The sequence below is a fragment of the Scyliorhinus torazame genome, chromosome 19 (genome assembly GCF_047496885.1).
Source record: "Scyliorhinus torazame isolate Kashiwa2021f chromosome 19, sScyTor2.1, whole genome shotgun sequence".
NCBI classification, from domain to species: Eukaryota; Metazoa; Chordata; class Chondrichthyes; order Carcharhiniformes; family Scyliorhinidae; genus Scyliorhinus; species Scyliorhinus torazame.
In genome coordinates, this window is record NC_092725.1 from 127325495 (window position 1) to 127350276 (window position 24782).

General features: G+C 50.2%; 1 protein-coding gene and 1 non-coding gene across 2 annotated transcripts in view; one reads left to right on the forward strand and one right to left on the reverse strand.

Moving 5' to 3' along the window:
• grip1 (glutamate receptor interacting protein 1) overlaps nucleotides 1–19822 on the reverse strand; it is a 589949-nt gene extending 570127 nt beyond the window's left edge. Inside the window, exon 1 of the mRNA XM_072485188.1 lies at nucleotides 19316–19822. Coding sequence (XP_072341289.1) covers nucleotides 19316–19370 — 55 coding nt within the window. The 5' untranslated portion in view covers nucleotides 19371–19822. The remainder of the gene's footprint in view (nucleotides 1–19315) is intronic.
• trnas-gcu (transfer RNA serine (anticodon GCU)) lies at nucleotides 11104–11185 on the forward strand. The gene has a single exon. It is a non-coding gene; the product is annotated as a tRNA-Ser (tRNA).
• Nucleotides 19823–24782: the final 4960 nt, after the last annotated feature.

The following is a 24782-nucleotide window of genomic DNA, read 5'->3' on the forward strand; positions in this document are numbered from 1 at the left end:
GCTCATTCTACTGCAAGAAAACAACTCAGTTGTCTCTTACCGACCCAATTACAATCTGCAATCAAAATCAAATCCGCTTTACTTAATATAAAGCAAAATGTCAAAGTGATCTTTAAAGCAGATGAGATAGCACCTCAGTGCAGTTAAAATAGTCGGTTTTGCAAGAGAAGACACAAAATGTTTCAAGCATAGGAAATGAAACTGCAGAAGGCAATAAAGCGAGCTGAAGAGCACTTGTGTGGTGCAACAGAAATCAATGCTCCTCCAAACTCAAGCCCAGGGTGTGTATAATATTGTCAATACAAATGGCACGAATATTCAGATAAAGATTTATGAACCAAGTGGCTATAAAATTTTTCATATTTTCTAAAGTACTGTGAGCTCTCGTCTGTCCCCATGCCACATTCAACGACTGCCAACTGCATCCTGTGGGAATGTTTATTATACTCACTATTAATCCTGGTGAGCTCATGTGGTTGACGTTAAATAGTTATTTATCAATTGTACACATTCATGCTCAGTTTTCTGCCCCTGAATCTCACACATGTAAACGTCATAGTAAACAACAGCTTGCATTTATATGTCACCTTTTATAGCGAAAAAACAAATCCCAAAGCATTTCACAGCAACATTATTTAACAAGCTTTGACGCTGAACCATGTAGAAATATAGGACGAGTGACCAAAAATGATCAAACAGGCAGGTTTTTAAGGAGCAACATAAAGTCTACAACAATATTGTTCCTTTTGATTCTATGGAACTAAAACATTGGAATTGCAAATTCCCCGACTGCCATTAAAGTTCTTTTCCATTGGTAGAGCCAATTCCTTAGGAGCATGATTTAATAATTAATAATAATCTTTATTGTCACAAGTCGGTTTACAATAACACTGCAATGAAGTTACTGTGAAAAGCCCCTAGTCGCCACACTCCGGCACCTGTTCGGGTACACAGAGGGAGAATTCAGAACTGTCCAATTCACCTGACAGCACATTTTTCGGGACTTGTGGGAGGAAACCGGAGCACCCGGAGGAAACCCACGCAGACACGGGGAGAACGTGCTGGCTCCGCACAGACAGTGACCCAAGCCGGGAATCGAGCCTGGGACCCCGGCGCTGTGAAGCAACAGTGCTAACCACTGTGCTACCATGCTGCCCAGATTTTTGCATCACTGTGACACCCAATTTCACCCGATAGGGACGTTAAAACAAAAGGGCACCTTTTCACAAAAACGACTAAATTGACAAAGTGAAATATCTTGTGAGCCTTCTACACATCGTGGCCCCCAGCCTGTCTCAAAAGCCCCCACTTCTCCCAAGTACTTATATTTCAATGCTTGGAGAATTTTCCACTATTTCTATCCATTCAAAAGACATGCAGCTTGGATTATTTCCTAGACTTTAATCTGTGCACAGACAGAGGTTGGTGGATAGAAGTGTGTGCCTCTCATACTCCATGGGAAGCTGAAAATTATTTTGCTGCCCCCCCCCACAAACCTTTTCAATTGAATACTCAAAACTTACTTTCATAAAGATGATATTTGCAAACAAATGCTGTTATGAATTGCTAAGACAATAACTGTGATTAGCACAAGTGCTCATGATGACTTATGATGGTTGGAGAGACTGCTCATCAAGAATAATTTCCCTTTGAGGCAATTGCCTCGTCCTATTCGTCAAACAGCGAAAAAATCTCTCCTGAACTATTTCTGAGGCGTAAGAATTATTTTGCAGATCAGTCATTCCACCTCATGGTTTAATCCAGTCACTCCTGTACATTTCAATTCACCGTTCTCTAGGACCTTTGATTAATCTCGGGTCTTTTCATCGATTTGTACATCCTATTAATTGCAGCACTCTTTTGAATGAAATTACTCGAGGTGGATTCTTGCTGTATTGTTCTATGTTCTCTGCTTCCTCAATTACCCCAAACAGAAATTAGGCGATTAAAAAGTACAAAATCATCACACTGATTGTTGGCTATTATAGGGAGAATTGGCCCCAAATACAATTGTATTCACATGAATTGTTCTGTCTGGGTCTCTACTCATAAAAAGTCTCCCCAATATCTCTCTCCTCTCCAGTCAATCAAATCTTTCCCACATGACAACTGAAAGATTGTAATCTTCTAGGCAAAGTTCACCAACATATTATATTGTCCTTTGATGCTACGGAACTTGAGTATTGCTGAAAAAGACAGGGCACTTTATCTTAGACTCATCAAGACAATTCGCAAAAGTTGTAAGAATTACACTGACAACCAAATTAACATCATCAGTCAGGCTCACAGTGTGGCTCACTTACATGTGCCGGAAGCTACATGTATTAATACGTGGGGCCCTGTCCCTTTGTACACAAAATGTACGTGTACACACATTGAACCCTTTTCAACTAAGCAAATTAAGCAACAGCTATTCTCTGCCTTGACCAGAGTCAACCAGAGGATGCTGGAGCAGAATGGAGAGGGGGCCATTGTCTGGCCCCTCGAGGTGGATCGGGTGCACAGGGCGCCGAGGAGGAGGCCGCAGGTGGGGGAGCCACTGAGAGCGATGGTGGTGCGGCTGCATCGATTCCTGGACAAAGAAAAGATCTTGAAATGGGCGAGGCAGACCAGGAAAGACACCTGGGAAGGGAGTGAGCTGTGGGTCTACCAGGACCTGGTGCGGAGTTGGCGAAGAGGACTGCCCACTTGTGGATGACACATCAGAAACAGGAGTTTTAGTTTGACTCGGCAAGAAGGCCAGACAGTGGGGCCGAGCGATAGGCCAGCAGAGCTAAACAGAAGTCAGATCCGGCATCAGCAGCCTTGCAGAGGAGCCGCTTCACAATGTGGACGCCCTTTTCCGCCTTGCCATTCGACTGAGGATGCAAGGGACTGGACGTCACGTGTGTGAAGTTGTATGAAGTGGCAAAGGAAGATCATTCTTGACTCGCAAAGCAAGGCCCGTTGTCAGACATGACGGTGAGCGGAATTCCATGGTGAGCAAAGGTTTCTTTGCATGCCCGGATGACAGCTGATGACATTGTGTCGTGCAGGCGTATGACCTCCGGATAACAAGAGAAGTAGTTAATAAGAATAATGTAGTCCCTGCCGAGCGCATGAAAGAGGTTCACGCCCACCTTCGACCAGGGGGACGTGACCAACTCATGGGGCTGACGGGTCTCAGGGGGTTGCGCCGGCTGAAACCTCTGGCAGGTGGGGCAGTTGAGCACCATGTTGGCGATGTCCTCGCTGATGCCCGGCCAGTACACAGCCTCTCGGGCCCTCCACCTGCAATTTTCAACTCCGAGATGGCCTTCGTGCAGTTGTTGGAGGACAAGCCGGTGCATGCTGTGTGGGACCACGATCCGGTCCAACTTCAAGAGGACACCATCAATGACGGCCAAGTCGTCCCGGACGTTGTAAAATTGTGGGCACTGCCCCTTGAGCCACCCTTCCATCATGTGGCGCATCACACGTTGTAGCAGGGGGTCAGCTGCAGTCTCATGGCGAATGTGGGCCAGACGTGCATCAGTGGCCGGCAGATTGGCCGATGTGAAGGCTACCTGTGCGTCGACCTGACAAACGAACCCCTCCGAGTCGGGGGTGCGTGTTGACCGCCTGGACAGAGCATCTGCGGTGATGAGATCCTTCCCCGGGGTGTAGACAAGTTGGAAGTCGTACCTCCGGAGCTTGAGCAGAATGCGCTGGAGGCGAGGGGTCATGTCGTTGAGGTCCTTCTGAATGATGCCAACCAGGGGTCGACGGTCGGTCTCCACAGTGAACTGCGGAAGACCATATACATAATCGGGAAACTTGTCGATGCCAGTCAACAGGCCTAGGCACTCCTTCTCAATCTGCGCATAGCGCTGTTTGTGGGGGTCATGGCCGCATAGGCGACCGGAGCCCATGATGCAGTGTTGTCCCGTTGCAGGAGTACCGTCCCAATGCCAGACTGGCTGGCGTCAGTTGAGATCTTTGTTTCCCATGTGGTATCGAAAAACGCCAGTACCAGGGCGGTGGTAAGCTTGACCTTGAACTCCTCCCATTCACTCTGGTGTGCGGACAGCCACTGGAATTCCGTTGTCTTTTTGACCAGGTGGTGAAGAGCAGTCGTGTGCGAAGCAAGGTTAGGAATGAACTTCCCCAGAAAGTTGACCATCCCGAGAAAGCGCAGCACTGCCTTCTTGTCTGACGGCTGCTGCATGGCTGCGATGGCTGCCACTTTGTCGGCATCCGGCCACACACCCGACCGGGAGATGTGGTCCCCCAAAACTTTAGCTCAGTCTGGCCAAAAGAGCATTTGGCTCGGTTAAGGCGCAGGCCCTGATCCCGTATCCATGCAAAGACACGCTGGAGACGACTGATGTGATCCTGTGGTGTGGTGGACAAGATGATAACGTCGTCTACATAGACGCGTACCCCTTCGATGCCCTCCATCATCTGTTCCATGATGCGATGGAACACTTCGGAGGCCGAAATGATGCCGAATGGCATCCTATTGTAGCAGTATCTGTCAAAGGGAGTGTTGAAAGTGCACAGCTTCCTGCTGGACTGATCCAATTGAATCTGCCAAAAGCCCTTTGAGGCATCAAGCTTGGTGAATATTTTTGCCCGAGCCACCTCGCTCATGATTTCTTCTCGTTTGGGTATGGGGTAGTGTTCCCTCATAATGTTGTGATTTAAATCTTTCGGGTCGAAGCAGATCCGGAGCTCGCCGGAGGGCTTCTTGACACGCACCATGGAGCTGACCCATGGCGTTGGCTCCGTGACCCGGGAAAGCACTCCTTGGTCCTGCAGGTCCTGCAGCTGCTGCTTGAGGCGGTCCTTGAGTGGTGCTGGGACCCTACGAGATGCGTGAATGACCGGGGTGGCGTCCAGTTTGAGACGTATTTTGTACGTGAAGGGCAGTGTGACCATGCCCTCGAAAACCTCCTGGTTGTGCCCGAGGAGTGATTGGAACTGCACCCTAAAGTTTGCATCTGGAAAATCGGACGTGCCTTCTGGAGACAGAGTGTGTACCCGCTGAACGAGGTGGAGGATCTTGCACGCCTGTGCGCCTAACAGAGAGTCCTTCGAGGATCCTACGATTTCAAATGATAATGTGGCTTTGTGTGAGTTGTGTGTAACCTCGAGCTGGCAGGACCCCGTGGCCGGGATGACGTTTCCATTGTAGTCAACCAGCTGACAGTGGGATGGCAGAATCGGTGGTTTAACCTTCAAGGTCTGGAAGGCTGACCATGCGAGGAGATTGGCGGAGGCACCAGTGTCCAGGCGAAATGTGATCTGTGATCGGTTGACCCTTAGGGTGGCACATCATTCATCGCCCGGATCAATGCTGTGCACTGGCAGCGGCTGGTGGTTCCGACTTGGGGACATCCGGTTCTTGTGGATTACCGCAACGCGGAAGGGCTCCCTGTCTTCGATATCGCTGGTCTGCATACTATCTGGATATGACTCAGTGTAGGGGGGCTGAATCGCCCTCACGTCCCTGCGAGGCTGGCGGAATTGTTGGGAGTTGGCAGGTTGAGCTGCTCGACAGCAGGCAGCGTAGTGGCCCATCCTGCCACAGCGAAGGCATTGTCGCACTTTGGCCGGACATTGCCGCTTTAAGTGGGCGGAGCCACAGTTGCTGCACGTCGTGACGTCATGGCGTTCGTTGCGCCACCGCACATGCGCGGTGTGGCCCTGCGTAGAGCGCGCCTGCGCATCACGTTCCTCTGAGTCAACGTCCCCTCTTTTGGCACGTACAAGCGCGGTAGGCCTCGGAAAGCGCGCAAAATGGCCACCCTCGTCCAGGCCGCGGGCCGGGAGGAACTCGATCGACTGGACCCGCTCCGCCTCGTGGGACCCGTGCCGTGCCGTTTCGGCCGCCTGGATTTGGGAGTACCAGCTGGTCGCGTTCTCATGGAGGACGCAGGTCTCGATGGCAGTCGCTAGGGTGAGGCGCTTTATTTTAAGGAGCTGCTGGCGTAGGGTGCCCGAGATGACCCCAAAAACGATCTGATCCCGTATCATGGAGTCGGAGGTGGCCCCATAGCCGCAGGACTGCGCGAGGCTACGGAGGTGTGTTAGGTAAGATTGGAAAGGCTCATCCTTACCCTGCAGGCGCTGCTGGAATATGTACCTCTTGAAGCTCTCATTGACTTCCACGCTGACGTCTTCCTCGAACTTCAGAAGCACTGTCTTATATTTTGTTTTGTCCTCGCCTTCCGCGAATGCCAGGGAGTTGTAGATGTGGATGGCGTGTTGCCCCGCGTAGAGAGGAGGAGGGCGATCTTCCTGGTGTCCGATGCATTCTCCCTGTCTGTGGCTTCGAGGAAGAGCTGGAAGCGCTGTTTAAACAGCTTCCAGTTGACGCCGAGATTGCCAGCGATTCGGAGCGGCTGCGGTGGGCTGATGTTTTCCTTGGAGCAGAATGGCGGATTTCTGAAAGGGTGCCGGTAGGTCTCACAGTCGCTGGTTAGCGTCTACTACTGGTATCATGTCGTGTTGGGTGTTCTGATGCACAAATGATCCAATACGGCTGTAGATGGTACAACTCTGTTTTATTGTCTAACCAACGGTAACAACTAACTACTGGCTTGGGTACGTGCTTCACCAGCTAACCTGTGGACCCAGCCCTAGCACTATCTTAGTGAGGCACTCAGCACATGGTCTATGTCTGAGTGGCGCGCTGTGAGCTCTGTGCTCTGAGCTATCTCCTGGTAGAATGAGCGGGAACTGTGGTGTTCCCTGTTTTATAGTGCGTGTGCTCTCACTGGTGTTTGGTTGCGATGTTATGTGTGTGTTGGTTGGTCCAACTGCCTTTCCATCAGTGTGTGTGTGATTGCACCATGATATGCTGGGGGAGGGGGGGGGGGCCCCCGACCAGACTGGTCACGTAGAACCGGGGAGGGCTGAATGGGCAGGTTGAACGGCCACCTGTGATTACGCATCTGAGGAGTATGAAGGCGGACCTGGTGTTTCTGCAGGAGACACAACTGAAGTTGGGAACCAGACGAGGCTGAGGAAGGGATGGGTGGGGCAGATGTTCCATGCGGGGCTGGATATGAAGACGAGGGGGTGGGGTGTTGGTTAACAAGAGGGTGGCGTTTGAGGTGGGGAGCATTTTGGCTGATTCAGGGGGTAGGTAGGTGATGGTTATTGGGAAGCTGGAGGCGTTGCCGGTAATCCTGATAAACAAGTTGGTATAAGACGTAGATCTTTTGAGGAGGGTTTTGAAGAAGGTTCCAGACCTGGACATGCATCAGTTGATTACGGGGGGTGCTTTCAATGTGGCGCGGACCGGTCGAGTCCTAAGTCGCCGAGGGTGTCAGCAGTGGCTGGGGAGCTGAGGGGGTTCATGGAGCGCAATGGGGGGTCGGACCCATGAAGGTTTGGGAGGCCATGGGCGAAGGAGTTTTTATACTTCTCCCACGTGCACAGGATATATTCAATATTAATACACTTTTCATTATTGTCACAAGTAGGCTTACATTAACACTGTAATGAAGTTACTGTCAAAATCCCTGAGTCGCCACACTCCAGTACCTGTTCAGGTACACCGTTCAGGTACACCGTTCAGGTACACCATTCAGCACACTGTCCGGGTATATTGTTCCCGGATTGATTCCTTCGTGATACGCAAGGCGCTGCTGGCAGGGTTACCAACTCGGAGTATTCGGCGATTTTGGTTTCTGACAACGTGCCGCATTGGGTGGATTTGCAGGTGGTTCAGGGGGAGGCCCAGTGTCCACAGTGGAGGTCAGATGTGGGGCTGTTGGCGGATGAAGGGGTGTGCGAGCTGCTATTCAGGGCTATGTGGAGATGAACGACATGGGGAGAGGTCACGGTATCACAAGTGGTTAACACTGCGCCATGGTCCCAGGTTCGATTCCCCACTGGGTCACTGTCTGTGCGGAATTCTCCCCGTGTCTGCATGGGTTTCCTCCGGGTGCTCCGGTTTCCCCCCACAGTCCAAAGATTTGCAGGTTAGGTCGATTGGCCATGATAAATTGCCCTTCGTGACCAGAAAGGTTAGGAGGGGTTATTGGGTTGAGGGGATAGGGTGGGGGTGAGGGCTTGGGTGTGTCGGTGGGCCGAGTGGTCTCCTTCTGCACTGTATGTTCTATGTTCTATGTCACAGCAGCCATACTGTGGGAGGCACTCAAGTGGGTAGAGGGGAATTAATTTTGATTCGGGCACACAGGAAGAGGGTGGAGAGGGAGGAGAGGGTAAGGCTGATCAATGAGATTTTGAGGGTGGCCTGGAGGTACTGGGTGATTCTGGAGGAGGGGTTGCTGAAGGAGAGGCAGACGCTCTGGAGGGAGTTTGGCTTTGTTTCTACGGCGAAGGCGGTGGGGCAGTTGCTGACGGCCAGAGGGACAGTGTATGAATATGGGGAGAAGGCGAGTAGGATGCTGGCCCATCAGTTGAGGAAGCATGCAGTGGCAAAGGAGATTGGTCGAGTGGGGGACACAAGGGTAAGGTGGTGATGGAGCCAAAGGGGGGGAATGGGGAATTTGAGGGGCCTTGTAGAGGAGGCTCTATGAGTCGGAGCCCCTGACGGGGAAAGAAGAGATGCAGTGGTTCCTGGATGGGTTGGAGTTTCCCAAGGTCGGGGATGGGCGGGTTCAGGCTCTGAAGCCCCAATTTGGTTGAGGGAGGTGTTGGAAGGCATGGGTGCGATGCAGGCAGGGAAGGCCCCGGGGCTGAATGGGTTCCCAGTTGAGTTTTATAAAAAGTTTGGATGGACCTGGGGTCATTGCTGGTGAGGCCATATAATGAGATGAGGGAGGGGGGGAACTCTTCCCTACATTGTCGCAGGCTGCCATCTCCCTGATTTTAAAGAAGGATAAGGACCCAGAGCAGTGTGGGTCGTACTGCCCGATATCGTTATTTAATGATGATGCCTAGCTATTGGCGAAGGTGGTTGCATCGCGGATTGAGGACTGTGTGTCAGGGATGATAGGGGAGGACCAGACGGGTTTTATAAAGGGAAGGAAGTTGTCAGCGAATGTGCGGAGGTTACTTAACATGATTAAGATACCCTCGGAGGTAGTGGTGGCAATGAAGAAGGAGAAGGCTTTTGATCGGGCGGAGTGGGGATATTTGTTTGAGGTGCTGGGGCGGTTTGGGTTCAGGTGGGGGTTTGTGGATTGGGTCCGGTTGCAATATAAGGCACCAGTGGCGAGTGTGTGGATGAACCGAGTGGTACTTTGGGCTACATCATGGGACAAGGCAGGGGTACCCGCTCTCCCTGATGCTTTTCACGTTGGCGATAGAGCCATTGACAATGGCATTTAGGGCGTCGAGGGATTGGAGAGAGGTTGAACAGGGGGCCTGTCGAGCATACGCTTTCGCTATATGCGGATGACCTGTTATTATATATTTTGGACCCGATTGCAGCAGTGGGAGGATTATGGCGATCTTTGGGATATAAATTAATCACGGGAAAGAGTGATGTTTCCCTGATCAATGCAAGAGGGCAGGAAGGGAGATTAACGGTGTTGCCATTTAGGGTCGTGGGGACGAGTTTCAGGTACTTAGGTATTCAAGTGGCCCGAGCTGGGCCCAACCGCATAGACTGCACTTGGTTCAATGGAGGGGTGAAGGCGGATTTTAAGAGGTCGATGTTTTGCCGGGTGGGGGGGTTGGCGTTGCCGAATTTGACCGATTATTATTGGGCCCGGATACTGCGATGGTGAGGAAATGGATTGTGGAGGAGAGGTCAGTCTGGGGCGGGTGGAGGCGGCATTCTGTCGGGGAACGAGTTTGAGGGCTTCATTGTTGGCGCCTTTGCCATTCTCGCCGGCCAGGTACTCCGTGAGCCCAGCAGTGGTGTCGGTGTTAAAAGGTGAGGGGGGCAGTGTAGGCAGTACTTTGGGTTGGAGGGTACATCGTTGTGGGTGACAACCAGAGGTTTGTGGAGGCGGAGTTGGATGCGAGGTCCCAGGGGTGGCGGCAGGGGGGCATTGAGCACTTCAGGGACTTATTCATAGCGGGAAAATTTGTAGGGCTGGAGGAATTGTAGGAGTTGCCCAAGGGGAATGGTTTTAGGTACCCGCAGGTTCGGGATTTCTGAGGAGAGAGGTGCAGTCCCTCTCGGGGCTGCCGCCTCCGGTGTGACAAGACAAGCTTTTATCGGAGGACAAAATACGGGAGGGGTAGGTGTCAGATATTTATAAGGAGCTGATGGAGAGGGAGGGTTCTCCAGGGGAGGATATTAAGCGCAAATGAGAGGATCAGGGAGGGGAGATGGGGTCCAGGACGTGGCGGAGGCCTTGCAGAGGCATCCTCGTCGTGTGCGAGGTTAAGCCACATCCAGTTTAAATTGGTGCCTAAGGTCCACATGACGGTGGTGGATCAGCAGGTTCTTTGCAGGGGTTGAGGATAGGAGTGGGCAGTGGGCAGGGTGGCTCGCGAATCATGTCCACATGTTCTGGGTGTCCAAGATTGAGGGGGTCTGGCAGGGGTTCTCGGATGTAATATCCAGGTGCGGGGTGTGGGGGTGGTTCCGTGTCTGGAGGTGGCGATATTTGGTGTGTCGGAAGATCCAGGGAGTCCGGGAGAGGGGGTTTGGTAAAGAGAGGCCGATGTATTGGCCTTTGCCTCCCAGATAGCCCAGAGATGGATTTTGTTGGGCTGGCGGGAGCTGGAGCCGCCGAAAGCGGGAGTGTGGGTGAGCAACCCGGAAGAATTCCTGAGGTTGGAAAAGGTTAAGTTCGCTCTGTGGGGGTCGGTTGAGGGGTTTGCACGGAGGTGGAAACCACGCGTTGATTTCTTCAAGCAGAATAGAGGGGTCAGCAAGGAGGGAGCGGGGGTTTTCTTTGGAGGGGTCAGGGGGTTAAAATGGGGCAGGCGCGACGTGGCAGGATGTTGGTGTCAGTGGGGTTGGAGGGTTGTGGTTGCTTATTGGGTTGATGTGTTGTTTTTTCTGGTATTCTGTGAAGATTTGTTAAATGCCTTGAGTAAATAAATATATATATATCCTATATTCTTACCAAATAATTTGAGGAAAAATGTACTTAATTCAGCCAATGCTGCAGAAACTCAACTGGATGAACATCATCTGTGGATGGAGACGCAGTGGAGTAAATGTTTCAGGGTGCTAACCTTTCATCAGAATTGGGGGGCAACTATGACGAGGTGGCCGAGTGGTTATGGCGATGGACTGCTAATCCATTGTGCCCTGCACGTATGGGTTCAAATCCCATCCTCGCCATTAATGTCTCTGTCCCCTTCAAAACGGTGAACCAAACATGCTGTAATTTGTAGAACTGGACGCTAATAGACACTGAATAGAATTCTTACACAGTGCATGAAGAAGGCCATTCAGCCCATCGAATCGGCACCAACCCTTCGAAAGACCACCCTATGCAAGCCCCACCCACCCCTGCCCTGCAACCCAACCCTAAGGGGCAATTTATCATGGCCAATCCGCCTGCAGCTCTTGGACTGTGGGAGGAAACCGGAGCACCCGGAGAAAACCCACGCAGACACGGAGAGAACGTGCAAACTCCACACAGTCATCCAAGGTTGGAATCGAACCTGGCGCTGTGAGGCGGCAGTGATAACCACTGCCCCAAACAAATCATCGAACCAGGAAAAAGTGGGATATGAGGGCAGAACGTATAATGGGACCCAAGAGATTAGAAGGATCATTGGGAAATCTTGCCAAAAGAAGAATGCTCGAATTGTCCAGCAATGTAACAGACAGAGGTGGGTAATCCCTGGGTATGTTCGGCTGCCCTTTGGCCCTGCATTTAGGGGGAAATCGCCAACCCAACATCAAACCACATCTGCTTCACTCACAGCGGCTCTGGTTTCACTACTTCTCATTTTCCCCCATCTCTTCCCTGGAAAATCCTTGCACAAGTTAGTCCTGCACTGGAGAATTTTGCCCAACTTATTCCTAATTCACGTTCCTGCTTGGCTTTCAAGTAATCAATCGCTGGCAGCTTACTTTCCGTGAATTAGAAACGAGTTTGGTAACATTTTTCCAGTGCAGAACAAAATTCTGAAAGGGCCCCAACCTTCTCGGGGAGATACAGAAATCTATGGATGGGCTAAGCCGGGCAGGGCTGGAAGAACCGGATTTTGCACGTCTTCCAAGGAAGTGCAGGAAAGTAATAACCCAGTCAGCGTCCCACAGCGTCGCCTTCTTTTTAGCGTAGGGATGTGTGAATGTGTGGGCGGCACGGTACAATAGTGGTTAGCTGTGTTGCTTCACAGCTCCAGTGTCCCAGGTTCGATTCCCGGCTTGGGTCACTGTCTGTGCGGAGTCTGCACGTTCTCCCCGTGTCTGCGTGGGTTTCCTCCGGATGCACGGTTTCCTCCCACAAGTCCCGAAAGACCCTGGGCAGGATTCTCCCAACGGGAGTCCAAGTGCCGACGCGGGGTAAAAACCGGAGTGTTTTACTCCGGCGTCAGCGCCCGTTCCCAGACCCCTATTCTGGGGCCTCCATGGGGCTGGCAGGGGCGTGGCGCGAGTTGCAGGGACGGAGCCTCGGCGCGGCGCTGCGTAAAAGACGCAGCGCCTTGGGTCCCGCACATGCGCAGTTGGGCCAGCTCAATCCTGCGGATGCGCAGTTGGGCCACGCCATCCTGCGCATGCGCGGGGAACTTCTTACGCGCGCCGGGCCCGACCCAACATGGGGTCGGTGTTCAGGGGCCGGCCGCGCCGGGAAGAAGCCCCGGGGGGGGGGGTGGGGGCTGGCCCGCCAATCGGTGGACCCCGATCGCGGGCCAGACCCCATCGGAGGCGCCCCCGGTGAAACAGCCCCCCCCCCCACAGGCCACTCCCCGAGTGTTCCCGCAGAGTTCCCGCCGGCAGCAACCAGGGGTGAACGGTGCTGCCGGGATTCTGTCGTGTCGGAGCGGCTGCTCGGCCCATCCGGGACGGAGATTCCAGTGGCCCGCGGACAGCGCCGCGCCAAATGCGCCGACGCAAATGGTGGCGATTCTCCGCACCTCGGAGAATCGGGGCATCGTGGCACAGTTGCCCCAATTCTCCAGCCTGGCGCGGGGCTCGGAGAATCGCCCCCATGCTGTTAGGTGAATTAGACATTCTGAATTCTCCCTCAGTGTAGCCGAACAGAAATGTGACGACTAGGGCCTTTTCACAGTACCTTCATTGCAGTGTTAATGTAAGCACTAACATTGTGACAAGAGTGATGATGATTATTATTATTATATTCGAACCCGAAGTTCACACATTTGTACTCTGCAGAAGCACTGCACGGGAAACAGAAACTTGGAAAACTTTTCTTTCTCTGCCCAGCGCTGCCAAAAGGGAGCGGTGTTCCGCCCGGTGTACCGTGGCAACCACCCGAAACACACACAGCAGAGTTTGTCTGCCAGTATCTGGGAGCTCGAGAGGGACTATTGGCAGCAAGATGCTTTGGTTCACCGTGGAGGAATGTGGGGGAGGGCCCGCAATGGGACTGATGAGACAATTCACGTGGCTGGAAGATTCGCCAGGCTTGCACTAGAGGACAAATCTCATGGGGAAAAATACACATTAATAAGAGACAGCTCCGAGATTACAAGTTCCCAGGCTGTAAAAGGAACTGATCGGAAATAAACCCTTGGGAACTAAGAATCACTTTCCACTGGTTCCAGGAGAATTGAATGCTTACTTAAAGGAGTACAAATGATATCTGCAAAGTGTGCTTTCAGTTGCGTTTAAAGGGAGAATTTTCTGTTTTGTGGTTTAAATTACAAGTTGCCGACAAAACGATTTTAGTCATTGGTGCTTTTAGGTTTTTGTTATAGCAAAGGCCTTACACTGTGAAATCTTGCCACATCCTTTCAGCTATTAATTGGAAATTTGAATTTTTAAAAAAGTTATCGGTCTCTACAAAGATCACAATAGTGTATTAAAAACAAATCAGGAACCTTCCGGTGACAGCGGGCGGGAGGCAGCCGCACAATGGAGGGCTCCCGTTCGGGAACGGCATTTTCGGGGCTTTAAGCCCGGTCCCAGGGTCCACGGAGGCGGCAGAGGCAGGGAGAAGGCACAGAGGAGGCACAGTGAATGCGCAGTAAAGGAAAATGTTGAGGGTGAGCAAAATAACGGCCGTAAAAAAAACAGCTGAAGTTCCATCGGGGAGTGGAAAGGTCACCACGGGGTCACCAAGGAAAATGGAGGCTGGAGCACCAGGGGAGGCCTCATTGCTTACGGCTGAAGAAATAACTAAGGTGATGGCTGCGGAATTCGAAAGGCAGTTTACAAAATACATGGAGACAATGAGGAAGGAGATGAGAGAGGTTTTGAGTGTGCTGGAGGAGGAGGCGATTTCCCCGGTGACAACGGCGGTGGCGAGCGCAGTAGCGGAGGTGCGGGAGCAAGGGGAGGCGCTGAAGGAAGTGGAGGAGACGTTATTGCAGCATGGTGATCAACTTACCTCGATGGGGAAGGAGATGCGTAAGGTGATGGACATTAACAAGGATCTGCGAGGAAAAATGGAAGACCTGGAAAACAGATCCAGGCGACAGAATTTGAGGATTGAGTGGCTGCCCGAAAGTGTTGAAGGACCGAGGCCGACTGAGTATTTTGCCGCGATGCTGGCGAAATTATTGGGGGAGGGGGAGGATCCCTCCCGATATGAGCTGGATCGGACTCACCGGTCATGGAGGCCTGTACCAAAGGCGAGTGAGCCGCCAAGGGCAGTGACTCTGTGCTTCCGGAGGTACAGTGCGAAGGAGAAGGTCCTGTGCTGGGCCAAGCAGAAGCGTGTGGTGCAGTGGGCTGGAGCTGGTATACGTGTATACCAGCACCTTACGGTGGAGCTGGCAAGGAGGCGGGCTGCCTTCAACCGGGTGAAGAGGGCACTGTCCATTAGCAAGGTGCAGTGCAGCATTGTATATCCAGCGAAGGTAAGGGTGACTTACAAGCTCAAGGACTTTTATTTTTGAACGGCGGAAGCAGCGGAGGAGTTTGCGAAAGCAGAAGGACTGTGGCAGAACTGAGAAATTGAGAAATGGCCATGTGCCGATGTAACCTCAGGACTGTATTTTCTTCTTTTTTGTTTCACTGCGTGCGGGTGTATGGGCTAAAGGAGCCAATGTTGTATATATTTGGACAAGGGAAGTGATGGGACTTTCACTCGGAATGAGGGCTCTTTGGGGTGTAGGTGGATATGCGGGGTTTCTGTGCTAAAAGGGGATTTCTGGGCTTTCCTAGGGCCGGGCAAGTGGGAAAGGGACCCGGGCGGGGGCCTCCATGCTGGCCGGTTTAAGCCGTCCAGTGAACGGGAGTGAGGTGGGGGGAGGGGCTGCGGCCATCGGAGCCTGGTAGAACAGGGTCCGAGTGGTCTAGCCGGGGTGCATGTATTGACAGGTGGGCCGTTGTTTGGGGTGGTGGGAGGATGGGATCGTTGTTATTGTTAAGGGGATTGATTTTGTATTTGTTACCATTTACTGTCTGTGGGTGGGGTGATTTAAAATTCATCATCAGTCATCGAATCTCCAAGCGTGATCAAGAGTTGGAAATTATTCTATTTTTCACATAAAGTGGCAAACCACTGATGGGAGCGAAATGAAAACTTGGGGAAAGTGGATGAACATTCACAGCAAACAATAGGGGAAATTTATGCGGGCATTGAAAACCACAACTAAGTATAGATTCAAATTAAACATTTTGATGGCTTATTTGGTCCTAGCATTTGGTATTTACACCCTGCGATAAAATATTTCCAAATGTAAATCTTTGGAGCTTTCAGTATATGTTTGGAGTTTGTGAATCACATCCGGATGATTATCATAGCCACTATTCCAGTGAATGCCTGCCTGGATTCTACCTGTGATAAACCTGTGGTCATCCAAAACACAGTTGGCTTGTTCTTTGCTTGCATTAAGAACATAAGAACTAGGAGCAGGAGTAGGCAATTCAACCCCTCGAGACTGCTCCGTCATTCAATATGATCATGGCTGATCTCATTCCGGCCTCATCTCCACCTTCCTGCCTGCTCTCCATAACCCTCATCCCTCTACTAATTAAAAGCCTATCTCTCTCCTTTAATTTGTTTAATTTTCCGGCGTAGAGAATTCTACAGATTCACGACCCTTCCAGTGAAGTAATTCCTCCTCATTTCTGTTTTTAATCGGCTTCTCATTCTAGAAAGTCCAACAAAGGTAAACACATGGACTCTACGTCAATCCCCTTCAGCGTCTTATACACCTCAATTATGTCTCGTTCTTCGAAACTCCAGCAAGTATTGGCTTAGATTACACAATCTCGCTTCATAAGACAAGTTCTTCATCCCTGGAATTAATCTAATGACCCTTCTCTGAACCACCTCTAATGCATTTACATCTTTCTTCAAGGGGACAAAAACTGTGCACAGTACTCCAGATGTGGTCTCACCAATGCCCTATACAATTGCACCAGCACATACCTGTTTTTATACTCCAAGCCATTAGCAGTGAATGACAAAATTCCATTTACCTTCCCTATCACCTGCTGCATCTGCAGACTAACTTTCTGCGATTCATGCGCGAGGGCACCCAGATCTCTCTGCACGAAAGCATTTTGAAGTTACTCTCCACTTCAATAATAAGTTAACTTTTTATTCCTCCGACCAAAATAGATAATCTCACACTTATGCATGTTAAATTCCCTCTGTCAGACATTGGCAACTCACCCAACCTATCCATGTCCATTGGTAAATTTTGTATTCCTCATTGCAACTTGCGTTCCCACATATTTTACTGCCGTTTGCAAATTTGGCCACAGTACATCCTATCCCTGCATCCAAATCATGATTATGGATTGTAAATAGTTAGGGCCCGAGGACCGAACCTTGAGGCACATCAAGTGTCACAACGTGCCAACAAGAAAAGACCCATTTATCCCCACTCTCTGCTTTCTGTCAGTTCGTCAATCCTCATTCCAAACTAATTTATTATCCCCAATCCTGTGAGATCTTACATTGTGTATAAACCTTTCGTGCAGCACCTTATCAATACTTAAGTCCAGGTACACTATATCTACCGGACCCCCATTATCATTGCTTGCTACAATTTTCCCTGCTCACCTATTACCCCCCTGCTGGCTGACCAACACAGGCTCCCAGTCAGTCAAATACACCTCAATTTTAAAATTCTCATCCTTGTTTTCAAATCCCTTCATCCTCCCACTCCTGTCAATCTCCAATCTCTTCCCGCCTCACAACCCTCCATCATGTCTGTGCCCATCACCTCCTGAAACAGATGGGTGCTTCCTTCTGGCCTCTTGAGCATTCCCGATTTTATTCGCTCCATAAACCACTCCGCTTCTCTTTCTTCTTTCAAGATGTCCCTCAAAACCTACCCTCTAACCAAGCTTTTCGTCATTTGCCCTGATATGACCTTACGCCGCTCTATGTTTAATTTTGCTTCATGATGTTCCTCTGAGGCACCTTCGGATGTTAGTACCGTTGCTTCACAGTTCCAGGGTCCCAGGTTCGATTCCCGGCTTGGGTCATTGTCTGTGCGGAGTCTGCACATTCTCCCCGTGTCTGCGTGGGTTTCCTCCGGGTGCTCTGGTTTCCTCCCACACGTCCCAAAAGACGTGCTGTTCGGTGAATTGGACATTCTGAATTCTCCCTCCGTGTACCTGAACAGGTGCCGGAATGTGGCGATTAGGGGCTTTTCACAGTAACTTCATTGCAGCGTTAATGTAAGCCTACTTGTGACAATAAAGTTATTATTATAGCAGTAATGTAGCATTGTGGATAGCACAATTGCTTCACAGCTCCAGGGTCCCAGGTTCGATTCCGGCTTGGGTCACTGTCTGTGCGGAGTCTGCACATCCTCCCCGTGTGTGCGTGGGTTTCCTCCGGGTGCTCCGGTTTCCTCCCACAGTCCAAAGATGTGCAGGTTAGGTGGATTGGCCATGATAAATTGCCCTTAGCGTCCAAAAATTGTCCTTAGCGTTGGGTGGGGTTACTGGGTTATGGGGATAGTGTGGAGGTGTTGACCTTGGGTAGGGTGCTCTTTCCAAGAGCCGGTGCAGACTCGATGGGCCAAATGGCCTCCTTCTGCACTGTAAAATCTATGATCTATGATCTTTGATTATTATGTTTAATTACACAAAAACAGGGCTTTATAAACATAAACATGTATTTAAAAATCTGTTCAATATATTTATGTATTTTCTAGCCGGGCAACCTCCAGAAGTTATGATGTATTTGGGGGCTTCTAAAATTAATCGAAACAGATGTTTTGGTTGTTAATTAGCCAAGTATTTAATTTGATACTGAAGCATTTAATTCAATTAAAAACATACACGTTTTAAACACCATTTGTAGCAAATGCCTTTTCATTTAATTTGAATTTGTTTCCCAGTCGCGACGTTTGAGCTGGTGTATGATTAAAGAGAACTTAGGCGTAAATCGACATGAGAAAGATCAACGCACAAACGGGCGACAGTTCAGTGTAACGGTTCCCGTACCGGCCTCCCCGAACAGGCGCCTGGAATGTGGCGACTAGGGGCTTTTCACAGACACTTCATTGAAGCCTACTTGTGACAATAAGCGATTATTATTGTAACTTCCCAGTCCAGGAAATTCACAATGCTTCGATTGAACTGGAATATCCACTGCCCAGTGAGTGGCTCCCATTCTATTATTCATCACCGGCAGCACAGCAGTAGTTAGAACAGATCAAGTGAAATCTACCACAATTACACTCCAGTGAACAGCAAAGTCAACCCTGGAATTGGGGCGAAGCCATGTGTAAATATTAAACACACAAACCGTGTGACACACACGAAAGATATCCAAACAAAAATCACATTTTCATGTACCGACCCTTCTGCAGATGTTCCGACAACAAAACACCACTGTCTCTAATCTTCAAAGTAACCAGATGTGTCACAAACCAGAGAACAAACCATTCACTGCCTTCAAATCGTTCAGCCTGGCAGGGAAATCAATGCCCATCAGCTGCTGCTTAGAATCTGGAAATCCACAAGGAAGCACGTCGATGGACAAATAGCTTACATATATATATTTTTAAAATCAAGCCAACACACAGATACACACACCCCGGCAGAATTCACACACACACAGGCCTCGGAGGATTGGGGTTGCAATGTAGCGTTTGCAAAACTAACTTGTTTAGGGGGTTGTGTGGGGTCAGGTTTTGGGTGCAACTTTAAGAACACCTCTGTCTCTCTCCCTGCCAGGGAGGGTTTCACATTGCAAGATCCACACTACTAGCAGCAGCTGGATGAGTGAAGCGTGTGCAGGCGGCGATCGCCAGCGTCTCGGCTTCCCCCTTCCCTTGGACTGAATGTGTGTGTGTGTGAGATGTGATTGTAAAAGGATCAGCGTTCCCTTTCTCACCAGCCCCCACCCATTTCTTTTACCTCTCTCGTGGTCAGCTTGCAGACATGAAGGCATGTTCTTCTTCCACACCGGCATCTTCTAAAGGGACTCATTCAACAAGGAGCTGGCAGCGGCGGTGCGGGGCTTCCTGCCCCCCTTGTCAATGCACAGGAGACATGGGCTGGCTCGGTCTCTCTGTCCTCCTCCCCGTCCTCCTCCACTAAACGGCGGCCTCGTTGTCAAGCCCCGGCCCCACTCACACTAACTTTAACCCGGGGAGGGGGGGAGAGAGAGAGAGAGAGAGAAGAAAGGAAATCTTCGCAACCCCACCTTGCACGATGCAGATGTTACATTCTTTCACCCCAACATTAGATGGAGAGCTGGCTAATTATTTTCCTTCCTTCCTCCCCCCTCCCCACACACAGGCAATCCTCTCTCCCTCTCTCTCACACACCCATACAGCCTTTAATCCTTCTCGTGCACAAACCAGATTCTTCCAAGTGTGTGGATTCAGGTGGAGGAACAAAAAAAAAATCCTTTTTGGTAATGTATTAAAAATGGACGAGTCGAACTTGTGAGCAGATTTGAGGAGGAAAGTGGTGCAGTCCATTCGGGAGTTGAAATGGTCACTGGAGAAGTTGTTTTCAGGATCTGCAGTAAACTTTTATTTTGTTAGACCCCCAACAGGGGAGAGCTGCCCCCGGGGACAACACACAAAAGACGATCCACAGGAAGTATCTTTTCAGCTAAATCACAATAATGTTCCTGTAGCTGTCCACCACAAACCCTCTCCAAACCAAACCTTGATTCACTGCCCATTGCTCATCAGAGACAGCCTGCTCCCTCGACAGGGCACGGCCAAAACCCTGGAAGAAAGAAAAAGATTTGCATTCATATAGCACCCATCACGACGATTCCTCGGGTGGTATAGTGATTAGTATCCCGCCTGGCCGTTCACGTTTAGATTGAAGTGGAATGTAGTCAGTGACCTTTGTTATGGGCCAGGGTTTAGAGAACCCCAAAGTGTATCATGGAGTTCACCTGACCCACAACGTTTAATAGGTTGTGGCATGGGGAGCACATGGCCCACTCTACTGGTGTGGTACAGCAGAAATGGAAAAGTATTTTTTAAAGCAAAACAATGTTTAGCCTATGAATTCAAGTTAACCTTTTTAAAACATACAGTGACTATCTTAGCAACCATCAATTCAAATACAACCCCCAAAGACTACAACACTAAGTAATCCTTTAAGCTTTCCTTTTAACATCCATAAGACTTAAAAACACCTTTTTACAGAAAGACATCAGGTTTAACTTCACTACTGAGAGCAGTTACCAGGTTGAAATCAGCAAACGGACACTCATAAGCTTGCAGAGATTCACACACATCCTGCTGTGATTGCAGCTTCTCCAAAACTAAAATGAAACCAAACCCACCCTGCAGCAAAAAGCCTAAAGCGAAAGTAAAAAGCCGACAGAAGCCCAGCTCCACCCACTCTCTGACATCACTGCAGTAATAAACACTCATTTCTTAAAGGTACTCTCACATGACACCTTTGATCTGCTGAAGGATTCCCACTGCTGAGTGGCTCCCATTCTATTATTCATCACCAGGTCTCTCATAACTGGCAGCACAGCAGTAGTTATAATGGGTCAAGTAAATGAACCACAATTACACTCCAGTAAACAGCAAAGACTCATTTTTGAATGAGTCCCTTTAGAAGATGGGCAGCACGGTAGCACAGTGGGTAAGACTGTTGCTTCACAGCTCCAGGGTCCCAGGTTTGATTCCCGTCCTGCGTCACTGTCTGTGTGGAGTCTGCACGTTTTCCCTGTGTCTGCGTGGGTTTCCTCCGGGTGCTCAGATTTCCTCCCACATGTCCCAAAAGAGGTGCTGTTAGGCAAATTGGACATTCTAAATTCTCCCTCCGTGTACCCGAACAGGCGCCAGAATGTGGCATCTAGGGGCTTTTCACAGTAACTTCATTTGAAGTGTTAATGTAAGCCTACTTGTGACATCAAAGATTGTTATGTTATTGTTATAAAAAAAAGTAAACTCTGGAATTGGGCTGAGCCATGTGTAAATATTGAACACGCAAACCGTGTGCACCGTGTATACACACATGCCTACACATGCACACACAAGCTGTACAAACATGTGGGAGACCGGGGTTCAATTCCCCACCAGGGCTGGTTTAGTTCAGTTGGTTCATGATGCTGAGCGATACCGGCAGCATGGTTACCCACGAAGGCGCCACCTTCTCAACCTTGCCCCTCGTCTGAGGTGTGGTGATCCTCAGGTTAAATCACCACCAGTCAGCTCTCCCCCCTCAAAGGAGAAAGCAGCCTATGGTCATCTGAGACTACGATGACTTTACTAGAACATCCCAAGATGCTTTACAGCCAATGAAGTACTTGTGAGGTGTCGTCACTGTTGTAGGAAACAGTACAGCAAATGTGCGCTCAGCCAACACCCACACACAGCAATATGATGATGACGGGATTGCCTATTGTGGTGGTATATGCACTTCACTCTATCCGGTCCCTGCTGTGTACCACCACTAACCAAACGCCTCACGAGCGCCTCCTTGTCTTCTCTAGGAGGTCCGCTTCTGGAATGTCACTTCCGACCTGGCTGGCAGCCCCGGGACCCATCCTGCTCCGGAAACATGTGCGGGCGCACAAATCAGACCCGCTGGTGGAAAAGGTACATCTACTCCATGCAAACCCACAGTACGCATACGTGGCGTACCCAGGCGGCCGACAGGACACGGTCTCTCTGCGGGACCTGGCGCCCGCCGGAGCTCCCCACCCCCCCCCCCCCCCAACACAAATCACCTCCCCCTCACTCCCGCCGGTGCACCCCACAGCCACCCCCTCCCCAGGGGGATCGGTCCTCCTTCCAGGCCCGTCCAGGAGTAAGGAAACGGAAGGGGACAGCGCGATGCTCCCAGAGTCGACCGGACCCGAGCCAGCACCACCACCACCACCCGGGCTGAGACGATCGGAAAGGGCGACCAGAGCACCATCTCAACTCATCGAATCGACTTAAGATGTATATAATTCGGTGGCCCAGTAAAGCGGCGTTGTTGTAAATAGTTAACGCTGCAAATCGGGTAAAATGTGAATAATTCGGTGGCCCAGTAAAAGCGGCATGATTGTATATAGTTCAATGGTTAAGGTACCTACCCTGTAAACCCCGACCACCATACCATCCACCACCCCGCCGGGTTATTTTTTAACAAGGGGAGAATGTGGTGGTATGTATTAGGGGTAATACGGTACACCAGGAATGCCGAGGAGCTATTGGAGGACAGATGCTGGATCCCGATTGGATCCTCCACCTACTGGGCTCCACCCAGATAGGAGGGATATAAGAACCTGGGTTTAATCCCCGCAGCTGCATTCTGTGAGTGAGCTGCTGGGGAACGAGTCTGAACAAGTCTGCTCAATAAAGCCTCGATTGAAGTTCTTTACGTCTCGCCCCGTGTGTGATCGATGGTGCTACACCTATATTTAGTGATGTTGGTTGAAAGATAAATATTGGCTCGGACACTGGCAATAACTCTTCTGCTCTACCTCAAAATAGTGCCAGGGGATATTTTACATCCAAATGAGAGACAAGACAGAGCCATTGTTTAACTTTTCATGCGCAACACTGTATGTCCCACAATGCAGCACTCTCTCGTTACCGCACTGGAGTGCCAGCCGAGATATGATGTGCTCGATTATCTGGATAGGACTTGAACCTACCTCTAACTCAGAGGCAGGAGTGCTACTGACTGAGTCACAGCTGACACCTTGCAGCCAGTGTGCCCCCTTTCCACCCTCCACCAGTCCTGGTCCTCCACATAGAAGTATTGGGTTGCAAAGAATGATGACCAGGGACGAACAACAATAAAGGTCAATTGATAGTACTGAGCAGCTCTTACATGCTGTGTGTCTGTCCATGTCCAGGGGAGAACTCCCGCACTCCCAACATGCGATCCTTTTTGTACTGGCGTTATCCAGCGTCTGCATGACCACTAAGACTATATTGCCTCATTTAAGTTGTACTGAGGCGTAACAGTGCAAGAGAAAGTCACAAGGTGTAAACTATTTACAACATACAAAGTTGAGCACGATTGAAAACACACAACTATTTACATTGTGCAAAACACTGATTGGGTTGCTGCAGCTGGCGCATAGCCCATCATGTCTCTACCGCCCACCCCTTTGAAAAACAAAGTCCATTTGTAGACTAGTTCTTCACATAATCCCTAAACCTTAAATATGGTGCTGGTTCTCCAAATATCTTAAATACCTGGGGCTGGTTTAGCACACTGGGCTAAATCGCTGGCTTTTAAAGCAGACCAAGGCAGGCCAGCAGCACAGTTCAATTCCCATACCAGCCTCCCCGAACAGGCGCCGGAATGTAGCGACTAGGGGCTTTTCACAGTAACTTCATTTGAACAATAAGCGATTTTCATTTCATTTCATGGTTTACTCATTCACCCTGAGCCTGTGACTGTGCCAGTTGGCTCTGCTTGAGATGCCTTTGGGTTGGTGGCTTCAGCGGCATGCTTGCAGTGTACCTAGTGGCTGCAGGGTTTGTCGTATTGGCCTCTGGAGGAGCCTCTATTTCCATTGGTATAGGGGACCTGGATTGCAGGCTGAATGCATGGGGTACTGGAGTGGTCGATAGCACTGGTTCTGATACCTGCAGTAGGTGATGCTGGTTCCTTACATAATGAACACTGTCCTATGCAACCACAAAGCTGTTTGGCTGTGGGACGTGGCTGTGTATCATTGCCGGTTTGTCATGGCCACGTGTGGTCTGGATACTGGCTATTTGACCAGATATGAAAGGACAGAGTGTGCGAGCATTTTGATTGTTTCTTTGATGCCGCTTCATCAGGGAGCCACTCACATTGGTTTCTACTTTCAGTTGCAAGAGGGCCTTGGCAACAGGGATCGTGGTCCTGGTGTGCCTGGAGATCATTCACTGCCTCGGCATATTTCATAGGGTGAAACCTGATCCTGGGCACATTTCTCAAGCAGGTGTTTGGCTGAACATATCGCCCATTCTGCCAGGCCACTGGACTGTGGGTACAGAGGATGACTCATAATGTGCTCAAATTCCCATATGTGGGCAAAGTCCCTGAACTCCCTGGAGACGGGTATGCACAGGATCTGCTCAGACGAGGAGGAACATAACACACATCTACAGACGCTGAAAGATGCCCTCGTACGAACTGGATATGGTGCTCGACTCATCGATCGACAGTTCCAACGCGCCACAGCAAAAAACCGCATCGACCTCCTCAGAAGACAAACACGGGACACAACCGACAGAGTACCCTTCGGCGTCCAGTATTTTCCCGGAACAGAGAAACTACGACATCATCTTTGCAGCCTTCAACACGTCATCGATGAAGATGAACATCTTGCCAACGTCATCCCACCCCCCCACCCCCACTTCTTGCCTTCAAACAACTGCACAACCTCAAACAAACCATTGTTTGCAGC